General features: G+C 37.8%; 2 protein-coding genes across 2 annotated transcripts; both read left to right on the forward strand.

Moving 5' to 3' along the window:
• Positions 1-948: 948 nt before the first annotated feature.
• Positions 949-11,849, forward strand: CAD1 (MAC/Perforin domain-containing protein). The gene is made up of 6 exons (XM_059579642.2): positions 949-1,471; positions 8,086-8,324; positions 9,090-9,285; positions 9,475-9,658; positions 10,238-10,389; positions 11,065-11,849. Exons 1-6 carry the CDS (start codon positions 1,160-1,162, stop codon positions 11,725-11,727), a joined length of 1,746 nt encoding a protein of 581 aa, XP_059435625.2. The 5' UTR covers positions 949-1,159; the 3' UTR covers positions 11,728-11,849.
• A 1,250-nt stretch (positions 11,850-13,099) lies between these two features.
• LOC132169367 (protein NRT1/ PTR FAMILY 4.5-like) lies at positions 13,100-17,337 on the forward strand. The gene is made up of 6 exons (XM_059580408.1): positions 13,100-13,336; positions 14,269-14,365; positions 14,516-14,733; positions 15,216-15,659; positions 15,986-16,113; positions 16,443-17,337. The coding sequence occupies exons 1-6, from the start codon at positions 13,100-13,102 to the stop codon at positions 17,335-17,337; spliced, it is 2,019 nt and encodes a 672-aa protein (XP_059436391.1).
• Positions 17,338-17,658: the final 321 nt, after the last annotated feature.

The raw sequence follows: 17,658 nt of genomic DNA on the forward strand, positions 1-17,658 counted from the left end.
AATATATATATAAGAGAATTCTTTTCACTAGAGCAATCACAAAGTTTTTTGTGAAAAAGAAAAATAGAATCGAGTAGTTCCAAATTCTTGTAGCATGGAGGCTACTAGTAAACAAATCAAATTTTAATATATATTAGAATATTAAACAAAGATACCCAAAACTAAATTCAGCCAGCATGAAATCATTCTTTAACATGGTCAAAGGACAAAGAATCATTTTAAAATAACATTCAAATGCAAAGAAGCAAGCATTAACTTCTTTTTTTCTTTTGACACTAAGCAAGCATTAACTTGAAAACCAGGGAGAGGTGGCTAAATTAGCAAAGGGAATAATTTGATACCCATTAGGGGTGACAATTCGTGTTTATATGTCAAATTTAAATTTTGTCGAAATATAAAGATTATACATATGAAGTAAACGAGTTAAAACCATCAACTATAACCATTAATTTCGTGTTGGATTTGCAGGTTGTGACAAAAATTACCAGTTCATATGTTGTATATCGAGTTCGAGCTGTGTCAAGACCTTGATTTAAAACTATATAAGCTAATTTTAATCTGATCGATTTAATTAAACGTATTAAATTTCTTTGCTCAAATTCATAAATTCGTATTGGGTACTGAGTAAATTTACTTACATAGGTTATAATGGAACATGATCCTCTTCAGTTCATTAAAAAATATTCAGATAGTTATAGTGGACGGGTATTTTTGTCTTTTCACTTTTTGAGTGGACAAAAATGTCCATCAACTATAACCAAATGAAATTGACAGATCCTAATTCTTGATTAAGGATTTGTTTGTTTATAAGGCTAATTAATGCATAAACCCTGCAAAAATCAATTAAGAAAAGAAGCGTAAGACTTTGGGTTTGGATCTTAACAAGGATGACCAGTCAACTCAGAATCCTTCTCTCTACGAACAAAAAACGCGTTTTTAGCCATCATTGCAGTCAAAAGCCTGCCTTTAGAACAAAGGAGAAAGCTCACCAACTAGCAAAGTCCAAAGCTTTTACCCTACCAAGCCATTTCCACATAAAAAAGACGAAACCTAGAACAAAATCAATTCATCTGCTTCCGAGAAACATGTCTTTCACAATCAACAATAACAACAACAATCAAAGCATTTCTTGTTCACCACTTCCTCTTGCTTTCTACCAATGAAAGATCCTTTCACTATGGAAAACTCAGCAACAATAACGACAACATCAAGAAGTTTTGGCTCTGATGCTTTGGCCACCACCCTCAGCAACTCAATCCAGGCTCTGGGTCGAGGCTTCGATGTCACCTCCGATATAAGGCTTCTCTACTGCAAGGGAGCTCCTGGGTCGAGGCTGGTTCACCTTGAGGAGGACAAAGCCAGGGATCTTGTGCCTTCTGATGGCGTTGTGGTGCCAAATGTGCCTGTTGACATTCAGTGCTCAGTGGGGAAGAGTGCCATAGAGAGAAAATCTGTGTGCAGCTTTCATGAGGTGGTTTCTCGATCCATTTTGTTTTTGGGTTTTTAATTTCTTGGTCTTGGTGTGCTGTAGTGCTTGAATAATTGTCTGCGCATATCTTAACTCTACAATCCTGATGTTGTAATGGGCTTGTTGGGATTATTGTTCCTTTTTTATTTTTATTTTTATTGTTGGGCGTTTGTGATTTAGTTTTTTTTCATGTTGGACTTGCTGGAGTGTAACTTAAATTTTTTCATGTTGTGGGTCTTAGAAGTCAATTTTGATTAGTATCTAAGAGGGAAATCTTCAATTTTGAAGTTTTCAAATTCGAAGGAAAATTAGTTGGGTTTCTCATTTAGAGTTTACGGATCACACTATCATTCACACCGTCATGAGATGTACTCAAAATAATAAATATTGTTTTAATATTTAAGATATTAGATGGTTCTCTGGCCTTTCTTATTGACATGGGCTGAAATGTTAATTTATTAATCAATTTTTGGGTGAATACAACAATTTAAGTTTTGTTCATCTTCGTCACGTAGCTTAATCTTTTTTGTGATACGCTAGAAAGCTAACCCATATTGCAAAGATGAATTGTCCAAATTGAGTGAGTGGATTATAAATTTGCTCATGGGTGTTAAAGTTCAACATTGGTTCCTTACTAGGTTGGATAGGGCTTTATGAGCGGTTTGAGGGAACTCCAATTGTAACTTGACTAGTCTTTTGGAGTGATAATGCAAATGTGACTAATACTTTTTCTTGATCATTACAAATGGTATCAGAGCAACTTAGTAGCACTATATGGTGCTTAGGCACTGCCTAATACAGGCCCTGACATGGATGTAAGCGATCTGAGGTGCTAATGGGTGCTTAGTCCCACATTAGTTCTTTACAAAGTGAGATTGAGGTTTATAAGTAATTTTAGGGAGTTCTAGTTGGAAGTTGACTAGTCCATTTGGAGTTGTAGCGCATATGTGACTAGTGTTTATCTTGGGTCGTTACATTTTGAGTTTTAATGTTCACTTACTGTCAAAGGGTTCCAATGTCTAGCGGGGTCAGAGAAGGCTCAGATATCTTTGGGGGTTATATTCTGTTATTCAGCCAGCCTTATCCAAATTCCAACCTACCTATTTCCTATTTTCAGATTCTCACCAGAAATGTCAGTTGGTGTTATTGGGTGAGAGAGGTTTCATGATTTGGGTGGGAGCAGGGCTGGGCAGTAAAAATGATCTAATTCATAGTGACACAATTTTCATTTCAAAGTTGAGTTGTGAATTAGGTTTAGCTAATGTGAGAACTTAGATAAAGGCCTGGAAGAAGGTTGTTGAGTTATATGAATTGGGAGAATCATTGGTAATGGATAGGAACAATTCTTTTGATCAGGGAGAACAATTAATGTCCTCAAAAAAATCATCAATGCAAGGATATCTTACATTACCTTGTTTGTCATATATGTTGTGGGAACAAGTATAGAAGTATATTCTAGGAAGGCCTGTTTCTCAAGGGAATGCGTTTTTGTTTCTAGTAATTTCAGATCTAATTGATGTTCTTCTGCTTTAGATTAGCAACCAATTGGTTTTTATATAATCAGGCTGTTGGCAAGCAAACAAGCAACTGAATGAAGTATCTTTTGTTAATTGACAAACGTTTTTAGTTAGGCATTTGGAAACACTCTTATAATGCCATTCTTTTTATTGGCATGATTGGAACCCAAGGCCTAAGCAGATCTCACTCAACCGCTTTACAACCTGTAATCAGATTACAATTACATTATGTTTCTTGTCTGTCATTATGAATTCTGGTCTTTGAGTCTGCAAATTTCAATTTTTTTAAGATAAGGCTTACTACTGATCATATGAGGGAGAAGGTCATTGGTAAACAGTTTCTCCTTTGTTTGAGCACCACAAAGGTGAACAACATCTTTTGGACAATTTAGAGTTAAAGGAATTATTGGACTTTGAAGCAGTAGACCTGCCTTGAATTTTGATTAAGTCTTCTTGAGATCATTGTGCGATTGGACTGCTTCAGCTAGCATCCATTCCACTACATTTTGAGATTTTTTAATATTTGAACTTCAGATTGTAACTTTTAGCCACAGCTCTTGCACAGTCCGTGTACTTGTGCATTCTCCCCATGTATGTATTTGTCTTTACTTATCAGAAGGAAAAAAAAGAAAAAAGAAGAAGGAAAGAAAAGAACATCTTATTGGAACCTAACCAATATGGTCCTTTAATCTTTTGTTAAATGTGTTCATATCCAGTATTACCACATCTTCTACCTCCAACCCAATAAATCCGTGTTGAAGAGTGCTCCCAAAGTTTGGGAAGTACTTCCTTTCTTATTTTACACATTTTTTCTTGTTCACTAGCTTCAATTTGCATAGGATGTTCAAGTTATTAAATTCCAACTTCTTTGGAGGAGCTTAGTTTTGTTTATTGGGGGATTTCTCTTGGGCTTGTGGGGTCTAGGCACTTTGGGGTTGTTGACATCTCACATTTGTTATTTGTAGATGACACTTTGGTTTTTTGTGGGGCTAAGCCTGACCACCTTTGCCTTATGCTTTCTTTATTTTTATGCTTCAAAGCTGTCCCCGGTTTGAAGATTAATCTTTTTTTTTTTTGATAAGTAAATGTAATATATATCAAAAGCACAAAGGGGCGCAACCCACATACACAGGAGGTATAAATAGAGAGCGCCTAAGAGGGAGAGAAATGAAAAAGAAAATCAGAAAAACTAATCTCTAATGGAGCTAGCCAAGCGACCGTCCAAGAGTAAAGAGTAAAGAAGAAAAAACGGGTCAATTCCTCTATAGTCCTAGTGGAATTTTCAAAACATCTAGCATTTCTTTCATTCCATATACACCACATAAGACACAGAGGGATCATCTTCCACACAACCGCGCTTTGGGATCGTCCTTCCGACCACCAACTATCGAACAAGTCCCTCACCCTGCAAGGCATGACCCAATGCAATCCAAACCGAATAAAAATTGAATGCCAAAGAGCACTTGCGAGCTCACAGTGGAGAAGAAGATGATCGACTGTCTCTCCGGTCTTCTTGCACATACAACACCACTCCACTACCACCATGTTCCTCTTACGTAAAGTATCATGTGTCAAGATTTTGCCTAGAGCCGCTGTCCACCCAAAAAAAGCCACTCGCATAGGAGCCTTAGTGCGCCAAATGCTCTTCCAAGGAAACACTTCTTGATTGGAGCTGGACAAAGCCTTGTAGAGCAACTTAACCTCAAACTTTCCCTTCTTGGACGAAATCCAGCACATACGATCTACCACGCCTATGGAAATCTTTTTTTTGATAAGTAAGTAATTGACTTTATTAAAAGCGTAAGGCGCCCCTAAGTACACTGGAAGTATACAAGGAGGATCACCTAACTAGAAAGGGAAAAACGTACAAGAAAATCATCATAGCTAATCGAAACCGGGAAAACAAATGCTACAGTCCAAAGATATAGAGTATGAAAACAATAGGATAAAAAGTCCTCGAAAGACCTCTCTACATCCTCCAAGCACCTATTATTTCTTTCTCTCCATAGACACCAAAAAAAGCAAGTAGGCACCATCTTCCAGACTGCAGCACTCCCCCCCCCCCCCCCCCCCCTTCCTGCAGACCACCAACACCGCCTATGGAAATCTTGCAAGAATACAACCGATCAAAGAAAGGAAAAACCAAATCCATCTCCCAATCTGGAACGGGCCGAACAAAAATGACATTCCATTAAACTATCCCACTCCTCCAAGTAAAATTATCCTTCACCCAAGCTTCTTTGTGTCTGGCGATACTGAATAAGGATGGGAAAGCTTGCTTCAAGGAATTCTCCTCACACCAAATATCATGCCAAAAACAAACTTTCGAACCCTCCCCCACCTTGAACCGAATCTCTTTGGCAAAAAAATTCCAACCTTGACGAATGTGCTTCCATAGGCCCACACCATGGGAACTTGAAACCTCCTTCGTGCACCACCCACCTTCCTTGTCTTCATCTTAGCTTTGATAACCTTACACCAAAGAGCCTCGCTCTCATTCGCATATCTCCAAAGCCATTTCCCCAAAAGAGCTTGATTAAATTGGTGCAGCTTCTGAATGCCAAGACCACCATAGCGTAGGGGACGACAGACTTGATTCAAACTTACAAGATGCAACTTAGGCTCATCTCCCATTCCTCCCCACAAGAAATCTCTTTGGACTTTCTCAATCCTTTTACCTACACTTATAGGAATCGGAAACAGAGACAAAAAGTAAGTCGGAAGATTAGCCAAAGTGCTCTTAATGAGAGTTAGGTGACCTCCTTTAGAGAGATACATCCTCTTCCAACCCGCCATCTGACACTCCATCTTTTCAATCACATCATTCCACATAACCGTATCCTTGTACGGCGCCCCTAGAGGGAGACCCAAATACTTCATAGGCAACTCGGCAACACTACACCCAAGGATAGTAGCTAATACCCCAATGTTCTCCACCTCACCAATTGCCGCAATCTTTGATTTTCCCAGATTCACTCTCAAACCTGATACAACTTCGAAACATAAAAGAATGAGACGTACATACCGGATTTGCTCAATAGAAGCTTCACAAAAGATCAAAGTATTATCCGCAAATAAAGAGTGAGAGACCATCAAATCCGATAAAACCATATTTTCCACCGAGAAACCAGTCAAAAGGCCTTGTTCTACCGTCACATTCACCATTTTACTCAAAGCCTCCATAACAAGCACAAACAACAAGGGAGAGAGAGGATCCCCTTGCCGAATTCCCCTCGAACTATTGAAGAAGCCTTCTGGAGAACCATTTACAAGGATGGAGAATCTTACCGACTTAATACACCACTCTATCCAAGCCCTCCACCTCTCTCCAAAACCACACCTATGCAGCAAAACAAAACAAAATCCCAATTGACATGGTCATAGGCCTTTTCCAAGTCCAATTTACAAAGTTGGAATTGGTTACTGTGGATAATGTAGATAATGTGGTTGGGTTGGCTGGCATTCTAGGTTGTAGGGTTTTTTCTATGCCTTTGAAGTATTTTGGTCTTTTGTTAGGGGCCTCTTATGAGGCCAAGTATAGCGCCCTTTTTGCAAACTGCATATAGAAGCTTCATTGAGATTTCTTTGGGGCAGGATAGACGAAGAGTTCAAATATCACTTGGTAAGTTGGTCAAGTATTTGCTCCCTAGTTTTTGAGGGAGGGTTGGATGTTCAGAACTTGGTAACGATTAATCGGTTTCTCTTAGGGAAATGGCTATAACAATATGTTCATGAAAGAGAGGCGTGGTAGAGAGTTGTGGTAGACTCTAAATTTAGCAGTACATGGGGTGGATGGTGTTTTGATGAGCCTCATAGGTCGTATGAGGTGGGGTTATAGAAGAATATCAAGAGGTGGTGGTGGATGTTTTCAAGTCACACCAAATTTGAAGTGGGGGATGGTGCCAATGTTAGTTTCTAGCATGATCTGTGATGTGGGGACGAGGCTTTAAAGGAAGCTTTTCCAGTTTTATATGGTATTGCTTGCGCTAACGACGCTTTCGTAGTGGCACACTTGGATCTTTCTAGTGGCTCCAATTAGTAGAACATAAGCTTTGCTAGAACAGCTCATGATTGGGAGGTGGATATCTTTGTCTTGTTCTTCAATTTGTTGTATTCAGTTAGAGTAAGACGGGGAAGGTGAAGACAAGTCTTGGTGGGCCCTCTCCACAAAAGGGTTGTTCATTGTTAGCTTCTTCTACAGTGCCCTTGTTGGTCATGATGACATTCCTTTTTCCTTAGAAGAGTATTTGGCAAGCCAAAGTTCCTTTGATAGCGACTTTTTTTGCTTGGTCAGTAGCCCTAGTTAAGATACTTACCATGGACAATCTTAGGAAGAGACATGTCGTCGTAGTTGACAAGTGTTGTATGTGCAAGAGGAATAGGGAGTCTATGGACCATCTTCTCCATTGTGAGGTTACTTGTGTCTTATGGAGTGTGTTCTTTAGTCGTTTTGGGCTTTCTTGAGTTATGCCTAGAAGAGTCGTTGATTTGCATGCATGTTGGTAGATTGGTGGTAGAACTTGGAGTGCTGGTATGTAGAAGATGGTGCCTTCTTGTGTCTTGTGGTGTTTGTGGAGGGAATACAATGATACAAGTTTCGAGGATCCCAAGGGGATGTTGGGCAGAGCTGAAGTCCTTTTAATACTCTTTATATTTGGATAGCTGCGTTCTTAACTCCTTTGGTGCTTAGCTTCCATGATTTTCTTGTTCTTTGTTTTCTTTCTAGCTAGGTGTTTTTCTTGTATACTCTCTGTGTACCCAAGTAACATCTTTTGCTTTCACTAATAATTCGATTAATTATAAAATAAAAATAATATCTTGTGTTTGCAAAAGAATCGATGAAACATTTGTTCGCTATCTGATTTATGGGGAGATGTCGGGTGATGGTATTGTCACTAGATTTTTTGTCATAAAGGTTGAGCCCCAGAATATAAAAGAACTATATTTGCTGTTTCTGTATTGACTACCAATTTTTTTTTTGTATGCTGGGCATCGTGTTTGCATTGATGTTTTGGATTATTTTTCCCGATAACATAACACAATTCTTTACGTTTTAACTTATCAATGTTTAATGGATGCCTTTGATACTTGAAATTTCAGATGGCAGAATATTTTAACAAGAAATCAGGCGTATCAGGATGCATCCCACTGGGAAGCTTTAATGCCATGTTCAATTTCACTGGTTCTTGGCAAGTTGATGCAGCAGCTACGAAATCCCTTGCAATGGTTGGATATTTCATTCCCTTATTTGAAGTTAAATTAGCAAAGCCTAATTTAGTTTTGCGTGAAGAAATCAGACGTGCTGTTCCTTACTCTTGGGATTTTGCATCCTTGGCAAGGTAAGCAATTCATCGCTGATTTGTATTGCTGTTGTTTACTTAACTTATTTCTGGTAGTATTCTATTTATTTTTCAATGATATTTCTGGTAGTATTATATTTATTTTTCAATGATATTATAATCCTTTGAACTATAATGTTCATGTTCTTTAATATAATATTCAAGCAAGATGATGTAATCCTTATCTTGATTATTAGTATGTTCAAACATTTTCAGAAAAAAGGACTCTGTGTTTCGGAGGTGCCAATATTATTGATTCCATTACCTACTCCAATACACATTTACTCTTACGGTAGTACCTAATAATTTGCAATTAAAGACCATGATGGTTACTAATTGGTTGTTACCAATGATGATCAGTTTATTGCTCAATCAAATGGTTGGCTCTTCATCCCTATGGATTAGTGCATCTTCCTAAGTATGTATCTTTACAGACTGGTAACAGTGTTAGGAAATAAAGTATGCCCTTAGAGAGAGAATAAAAGCATGGATTCTGTGGAATTACCTTTGTTTTGGAAAATCTTGTAATTATCAATTTCAATGCCATATTTTGGATGTAATTGCCCTGTTAATACATGGAGAATAAATTTAGTATTTAGCTGCAGTGATTTCACAATATGTGAGAGCATGTTCTGATAGTTACCTGGACAAACTCAATGCTCTGGTCAAAATGACGACTTAAAAGTAAAAATAACAGATGACTTTGAAGGTCTGGAGAGCATGCGTCTGACTGGCATTTTTTCACTTTATTTTCCCACTTTTCAGTTTTATTGAAAATTTTGGTACGCATGTTGTTACGTCAGCAACAATTGGTGGAAGAGATGTAGTTTATATCAGGCAGCACCAGTCATCTCCTTTGTCGGCATTGGAGATTGAGAGCTACGTGAAAGAGATTCGGGATCAGAGGTTTCTGGACTCAAAAAGCCAATCAAGTGCTGGCCCCTTAAAATACAAGGACAAGGTCTGTAAACTCCCCCCCCACCCCCCCCCCCGAAAAATTAGTATTTATCCCAAGAAGCCTTGGGGACCTTTTAGCTCATTGCATCATGTCACCTTGTTCTTGAGTGTGGTTTTGGTGATTGGTGAAATTTCTCTCTTTGCATGAGTTATACAGGAAAACATCGGTTAAAATATCAGTTTATTGCTGCAGGATGTTACTGTAATTTTTAGGAGGAGAGGAGGTGACGATCTCGAGCAGAGTCATGCCAAGTGGGCAGAGACTGTAAAATTGGCACCAGATGTTATTAACATGACATTTACACCCATAGTTTCCCTGTTGGAAGATGTGCCTGGAATAAAGCATCTAGCTCGTGCAATTGAGTTATATCTAGAATGTAAGATCTCATCTAACTATTTGTTTGCTTGAAATATGAATTTCATTTCAATCCTAGAAAGTGGCTACTAAAAGTATTATCACAAGCATTTTAAAGGATTTGAAGTGATTTCAAACTTTTTATACCAATGTCTTAGAATTTCATGTATGCTTACTTTACAAGGACTTTTACCAAAATCTGATTACCCCACCAGGGCCAATGCCACCTAAAAGTAGTAGGTGCATATGTAATTTGATTAGAATCTAACTAAGCCTAACAGATTTTGGCATTCATAATGGTGCACTGGATTGTTGCAAATATTTTCAAAGATTTAAGTAGCAGATTCCACAAAAAAGCAGGGTTAAAGAGATCTCACTTTTAAGTTATTTCAAATGTCTTTTGTTTTGTTTTGTTTTTGGGTGGGCTGATGTATTGCTTTTGTGATTCTTGTAAGCTAAATAAAGCTCTAAATAACCGCAAATATAAATACCAACTTCGAATTCATTTTGCCTTATTAAGGAGCAGTCTTGTTCATTCTCTTTCTATTAGGATAGTTGCTTCTTTAATAATTACTGTCTGATAATCTGTTATTGTTACCAGACAAGCCACCTATCGAAGATTTACAGTATTTCTTGGATTTTCAAATTGCTCGAGCTTGGGCTCCAGAACAGAATATACACAGAAAGGAGCCTGTGTGTTCCGCCCTTCAGTTCAGCTTGATGGGTCCAAAGCTGTATGTGAGCCCAGATCAGGTATTCTTTGTGGTTCTCTTTACTCTGATGGTTGTGGTTATGAATTATGAATTTGAAGCTGGCTTCCACAATGGTTTAGACTAGTCTGGCATTTTTTTAAGTTAATTTTCTGTACTGCTAAAATATAAGGGACTTGTAAAAATGGAAACCAGAGAAGAAAAAGGTGGTGGGAGTAAGTGCAGGAGGTCCTGGACAGATATGCATATATGTTTTAGTTTCTCTTTTTTTTATTATCCTTGGTTGCCTTTATCATATATGTGGTTCCTGGTTGCCCTCTCTTCGACCCAATCCTGTGATATGTTGCTTCAGCCTCAAAAGATAAGAAACTATTTGTGAGAATCTGGTGTTAAACTTTTATATTAATCTCAAAACTGAGCCCAGAAGGCTCTTTTTTCCCCAATTTATCTTCTAACCTTCCCCACCCAAAATACGAATTATGAATCTTTCAATAGCATCAGTGGAATCCGAACTTCTCCAGGATTTCAGGGTTCTTTCCTTATTCTTGGTCTACTGCAATTCTATTTAGAGGAAGTGCAAAGCTAATACACAATTAAAACTTTCATAATTTTTTTGTAAATTGTTTCACCTTGGCATGCCTGGTGTTTATTTCTCCCCAAGCTACCTACCAGATCAAGTTTCTGTAGCTTTGTTGAATCATGGGTTGCACAATTGCAGGTAACAGTTGGTCGTAAGCCAGTGACTGGGCTTAGACTTAGCCTAGAAGGGAGCAAACAGAACCGACTCGCTATCCATTTGCAGCATTTAGTGTCTCTTCCAAAAATTCTTCACCCCCATTGGGATGCACATGTGGCCATTGGCGCACCCAAGTGGCAGGGCCCGGAGGAACAAGACAGCCGTTGGTTCGAACCTATCAAGTGGAAGAACTTCTCCCATGTAAGCACGGCACCCATTGAGCACACGGAAACTTGCATTGGAGACCTCTCTGGTGTTCATATTGTCACAGGAGCTCAGCTTGGTGTATGGGATTTTGGTGCCAAAAATGTGTTACACCTCAAACTTCTCTTCTCCAAAGTACCCGGCTGTACAATAAGGCGGTCTGTTTGGGATCACAACCCTTCCACCCTTTATACTTCACAACGGCCTGATGGCACTTCTTCATCTGTTTCAAGTGATAATAAGGAAGCCCAGAAAAAAAGAAGTGATAAAAAGGAAGATAATTCAAGCCAAATTGGAAAACTGACCAAAATTGTAGACATGACAGAAATGTCAAAGGGGCCGCAAGATATTCCTGGTCATTGGTTAGTCACAGGGGCAAAACTTGGGGTTGACAAGGGAAAGATTGTATTGCGCATAAAATACTCCTTGCTGAATTACTGATGTATTAGGTTTTTTTGTTGCAGTGTTACCCTCCCCACAAAAAACTATAGTCAGGCATTCTTTGGACAGTCCATATCTGGTCTGTTTTGTACATTTTCTTTTTATCCTATAGTTGTTTTGTTCATAGTCACATCATTAATTAGCCAATGATCTTCTCTTCTAGAATTTGTTTTGAATTTTGGTTCATTGAAAAAGAAGTGTTTTCTGAATAATGATACAGTTGATTTATTTTTAATATAAAGTGATCTTTCTTCATGAAGATCATGGTGTGGGGTTACTGACTGATGACCAATGGACTTCGTATGAAGTATTTTGTCTGCTTCTTTTATTGGATAATGCTGTCTGTATCATGTCAATCATACCTATCTTTAATTTTTTTTCAACACTGAACATGGGCCACCAACCTTTTTCCGAAAATCCACCTCCAATGAGGCTCCTACTGAATCAAACAACACTGGGATTCTGCAGTTCGACAGAACTCTGCTAGGAACCATTTACTATGTTTTTATATCATGATAAATTACTAGTTGTTTCAAAAACTAATAGCTTCTGAGCATTTTCCAACAAATATGACAGAAGATAGGGTCATAAACAACAACTTCCTCTGTACAAAAGTAGAATAATTACCTGCAAATTGTTTCATGGGGTGCCCTGTTTCCCCACAGCTGACCATTTCATCATCTGCTATGCAATCATCAAGACATAACTTAGTGTGAACGCACAAGCATGTCTAAATTTCAGTGTCTGTCCGTATTCTTTTCTTCATTTTCACAAATAACAGCATATATGACCTTTGTTTCGACATTATTGTTGGACCCACATTTGAAAACAATTTTCTTTGTTTGCTTAATTAAAGTTTCTGTCACACTGATATTTGCAATAACAAATGGTTACATCACTCTCATTGTTACCAGACATTTACTGTGGAAACGTTTATCTTGTAGGTATTTATATTTGTTGCTAACGTTATTGCTAGTGACTCAAGGTAAAGGTTCATGCTTGTGTCCAAACAGAAAGCTCTCCAGTAGGGACTCCTCTGGATTGATAATGGATACTTTCTGCCTGTATTGTTGCTTTTGTTATGTACACAGCTAGAATGTAATTGAATTGTTCATACCGCCCCGTCATTTCCTAAACATTTTTTATGTTAAATATTAATTAAATGATTAAATTTATTATTTTGTATCAATTTAAGTCTTTGAAATGAGTGGTGATTTAACATGGTATCATAGCAGACGTTTTGAGTTTGAATCTTGACTCCACTTATTTCTGTTAAATATTTCATGTGTAATATGTTGACTTTTGAGATAGGCGGTGATTTAACATTCCCTTACACTTTGTTTTTATTTTCCCTTCATTTAGAGGAACACCAATGATGCAACTGTTTTGGGTTCTTGTCGTTTTTGTACTTTTTTGGTTATATCCAGCTGTGGAGACTTTAGGTCCGTTCTTGGTGTCAGTCCTTGATTCGGACTTAGACAATGCATTTACTGATCCAGCCTTCTTCGAGTGGCTGTTGTTGTTTTTATATGGGGATTTAGATAAGTTCGCTTTAATCTGTGTCCCTATTGCTTTTGTATCTGCTTTGTGCAATCATTTGGAAGGACCGGTCACTTATTTGACTAATTTTCTACATTTTGTATGTATTTTTGCATTGTTTTATTTCGTTTTATGTCTGTTGTTGGGGAGTCCACCTATTTTTTCAGTTTTATGATCCTCCACTCTTTCTTCCGTTCGGATAAGGTGAGGGGAATTCGAAATGATATAATATAGATTAAAGTGGTGATGAAAATCTAACCACCAGCAACAACTCTTCAAACATATACTCTTCTGATGGGGGTGAATGGGTGATACAACTAGCAACAATCAGGCCAAGCTCGACCTCAGATCTTTAGGTTTAATTAAACCTTAACTAAGCAAATGAGCATTAATATTATCAGTAAGCTCTAATTAATGCTCCACTTGCCTTAGCAAAACAGAAAAATCTCATCAGAATATCATCTTGAACTTATTCTTTTTATTTTTTATTTTTTATTTTATTTTTTACAGAACAAAAAAAAAAAAAAAAAAAAAAAAAAACTTCTGAGAGTTTCATGGATTCTTGTCATGCATGCAAGAATATTCCTCTTTCTTTCCTTTTTTTTTTTTTTTTTTTTTTTAAAAAAAAGTTATTTGTTTTAATTAAAAAATATCATGTTGAAAGCGCCCTGATCAGCATCTATCTCAAAAAGAGACGGCAATTGGGCAATTGATCGGCAAAATATATACAGACAAGGAGAAGGATGGTTTTGGTAAATAAGAATTGGTTGTTTAATGGAACCATCATGGGCATGTTATATATAGAAAACAACCTCAATCTCAGCTTCCACCAATCTCACCAGCCATTGCAGGCTCTTTTGCACCAGAAACCAAAAGATCACTCTAGTAGCTAGCTAGCTAAGCTATGGTACGTATTTTGTTTATTCTTCCATCTCTTCATTGTGTTTCACATATCATTTTCTTGTTCTAGCCTTAACTATCTTTTGGTTCATCACTTTGTAGGAGAAACTTGAGCTCGTTGAAGGAAAGGTGGATTGGAAGGGCAGAGCAGCTGTGAAGAACAAACATGGAGGAGCCAAAACTGCACTTCTCATACTAAGTAAAAACTCTTAGTTTGCATGGTGTTTGTATATATATATATATATATACATATCTTGTTACAATTCCTCAAATTCATTAGGATCCAATATTACATGCTTGGATTTGGTTGTTAAAACAGCTTGAATATGTAGTTTTGTTTATGTTGCAGCCACGTTTGGTTTTGAGAACACGGCAACCTTGGCACTGGCGGTGAACTTGGTGACATACTTCAATGGGGTGATGCACATGGAACTTGCTGATGCAGCTAATCAACTGACCAACTATATGGGCACAAGTTACATTCTCTCCATTGTGGCAGCTGTTCTTGCAGATACTTACATAGGCAGATTCAAAGCTGTTCTCATTGCAGGCTGCTTTGAGTTTGCGGTATATATATGCTTAATATCCTCCATCCATCCATCATCTTTTCTTCAATAGTATAGTTGAAAAAAAAAAACATACATGTCAAGACACCAGCTAAAATACTTGTCTTCTTGGAGAAATCTTCACTTACTTTAATATAGACCTTAAGACAAAAAAATACCCATATTTCCAAAAACAAAATACAAGTTTTGCACTATGCTTAATATCCTCCATCCTTCCATCGTCTTCTTCAATAATATATGTAGTTGGGGGTAAAAAAAAACATACATGTCTAGACACCAGTTTCAATACTTGTCTTCTTTGAAAAATCTTCACTAACTTTAACATAGACCCAAGTACAACAAATACCCATATTTCCAAAAAAAAAAAAAAAAAAAAATACAAGTTTTGTAGTATGCTTAAAATCCTCCGTCCATCCTCAAAAATTACCCAAATTAATTCAATATGCTGAATATTTTATAATGTGATGTTTAATTATCCTGCAGGGATTTGCAGTGTTGACAATACAAGCTCACTATCCCAAGCTAAAGCCCCCACCTTGCAACATCTTTGATCCAGCTGCTAGATGTGAGAAAATTGGTGGTGGCAATTCTGCAGTCCTCTTTGTTGCCCTATATTTGCTGGCTGTTGGTTCTGCAGGAATCAAAGCTGCATTGCCATCACATGGAGCTGATCAATTTGATGAAAAAGACCCAAAAGAGGCAAGGCAGATGTCCAGTTTCTTCAACTGCCTTTTACTAGCTGTGTGTGTTGGTGGTGCTGTCAGCTTAACTCTAATTGTGTGGATCCAAGATAATAAAGGATGGGACTGGGGCTTTCTGATCTCTTCCATTGCCATATTATTGGCTGTGATTATCTTTCTCGTGGGATTGCCAATGTATAGAATACAAATTATTCAAGGAACCAGCGCCATCATTAGTATTATACAGGTTTGTGCTTTTGGTTTTGAAGCTATTAGCGACCACATCTAGTTTTGAGTTTTGAAGCTATTAGTAACGACACTAAACATTATTAGCGACGACTTTTGTTGTCATATTGAAGTCATTATAACCAATATTGACCGAGCATTTGCGATGACTTATTAGCGACAACTTTTAGACTTTTAGCCCGATCATGATTAACTTTTTTTGGTGCATAATAAATATCTTCCTTTTTCTATGGATATTTCCAAATATGCACTGGTCTAATCCTAAACAAGGATTTAAATGCATTGATCAAGGTTAATTTATTTACTTTCGTCTCTTTTTCTTTTCAGGTGTATGTTGCAGCCATTCGCAACAGAAATCTTCACCTCCCTAGGGACCATACGGAGCTCTATGAGATTGATATGGACAAGGAAGCTGCTGTGGAAGCAGAATTTTTACCTCTCAGAGACGTTTTTAGGTTCTATCAGAATCTTTCATTTGCACCAAATTTTAAAAATGGGTAGAATCTGGACAATATATCATTGGGCACATGTTCCTACGGGTGTCAATTTTTTACACGACCCGCAAATCTAACACAAACCCAATACAAAATTAACTGGTTAGAGTTCAAGGGTTTGACCCGTTTAATTAATTAAATATGTTAAGTTAAGTTTGACTTATATATATATAATTTTATATTCATATCTCGATACGACCTGAACCCGACAAGCAAACATGAATTGCCACCCTCACATGCTCCTGTATACATTTCATTTCCATTAAAATTCATGCTATGATCCAATGCAGGTGTTTAGACAAAGCAGCCATCCAGCCAACATCTACAGGGCAGGATGGTAAACCAGATGCTCCAAATCCATGGAAACTTTGTAGGGTCGCTCAAGTGGAAAACGCCAAGATACTACTAGGCATGGTCCCAATTTTTTGTTGCACAATAATCATGACACTTTGCCTTGCACAGCTCCAAACCTTCTCAATCCAACAAGGTCTCACCATGAACACAAGCGTCACAAAATCTTTTCACATCCCACCTGCCTCCCTTCCTATCATCCCAATCGTATTCATGATCGTCATAATCCCATTCTATGACCAGATCTTCGTTCCCTTTGCGCGAAAATTCACCGGCATCCCAACCGGGATCACGCACTTGCAGCGCGTCGGAGTCGGCCTAATTCTCTCATCCATCTCCATGGCGGTGGCTGCTATACTTGAAGAGAAGAGAAAAGGTGTAGCCAGAGACCATAACCTGCTTGATGCAATCCCAGTTGTGCAGCCATTGCCAATCAGCACATTCTGGCTATCATTTCAGTACTTCATATTTGGAATTGCAGACATGTTTACATACGTCGGATTGCTTGAATTTTTCTATTCAGAGGCACCAAAGGGCCTTAAATCCATCTCAAGTTGCTTCCTCTGGAGCTCCATGGCGCTAGGGTATTTTCTCAGCACCATATTGGTGAAAATAGTTAATGGTGCAACAAAGAATGTTACAAGAAGTGGAGGTTGGTTAGCAGGAAACAATATCAACAGGAACCATTTAAACCTCTTCTACTGGCTACTTTCTATATTGAGCTTGATCAACTTCTCAATCTACTTGTTTGTAGCTAAGAGGTACAAGTATAGGCCTCAGAATTCTGTGGACTCAAATGAGAAAAACGTTGGACTTGAGCAAAAGATAATTTAGTCTTAAGTGCTGGTGATACTACAAAGAATGCAAATGATGATTTGGGGTTTTCTATTTGACATGTAATCTTGCCTTTGTTTGCTTGTTTTTTTCTTCTCTAGATTTAATTTGATGATATTGTAGGGGGGTTTGGGACATGCATGTATTTTGTTCATGATCATCAATGAACTTCAAGTGTGGCATATATAGTGCATTTACTTTCTCAAGAATTTGCTTTTCTATAACTTTATAACCATTGAAATTTGGACAACAAAACATGTCGATTAAAGAGTCACAAACTAGAAGAGATTGTCTGACATTTCCGACGTGTAACCTACTTCC

This window comes from Corylus avellana, chromosome 1 (assembly GCF_965113065.1).
Source record: "Corylus avellana chromosome 1, dhCorAvel1.hap1.2, whole genome shotgun sequence".
Classification (NCBI taxonomy): domain Eukaryota; kingdom Viridiplantae; phylum Streptophyta; class Magnoliopsida; order Fagales; family Betulaceae; genus Corylus; species Corylus avellana.

Excerpts from the sequence above, each read along its gene's own strand:
- LOC132169367 (XM_059580408.1), top strand. The coding sequence starts at position 13,100 with ATGATGCAACTGTTTTGGGTTCTTGTCGTTTTTGTACTTTTTTGGTTA. Across the intron at positions 13,337-14,268 it reads GCAATCATTTGGAAGGACCG|GAGAAACTTGAGCTCGTTGA; the intron begins GTCACTTATTTG and ends ATCACTTTGTAG. Across the intron at positions 14,366-14,515 it reads AACTGCACTTCTCATACTAA|CCACGTTTGGTTTTGAGAAC; the intron begins GTAAAAACTCTT and ends TTTATGTTGCAG.
- CAD1 (XM_059579642.2), top strand. The coding sequence starts at position 1,160 with ATGAAAGATCCTTTCACTATGGAAAACTCAGCAACAATAACGACAACA. Across the intron at positions 8,325-9,089 it reads GATTTTGCATCCTTGGCAAG|TTTTATTGAAAATTTTGGTA; the intron begins GTAAGCAATTCA and ends CCCACTTTTCAG. Across the intron at positions 9,286-9,474 it reads CCTTAAAATACAAGGACAAG|GATGTTACTGTAATTTTTAG; the intron begins GTCTGTAAACTC and ends TTATTGCTGCAG.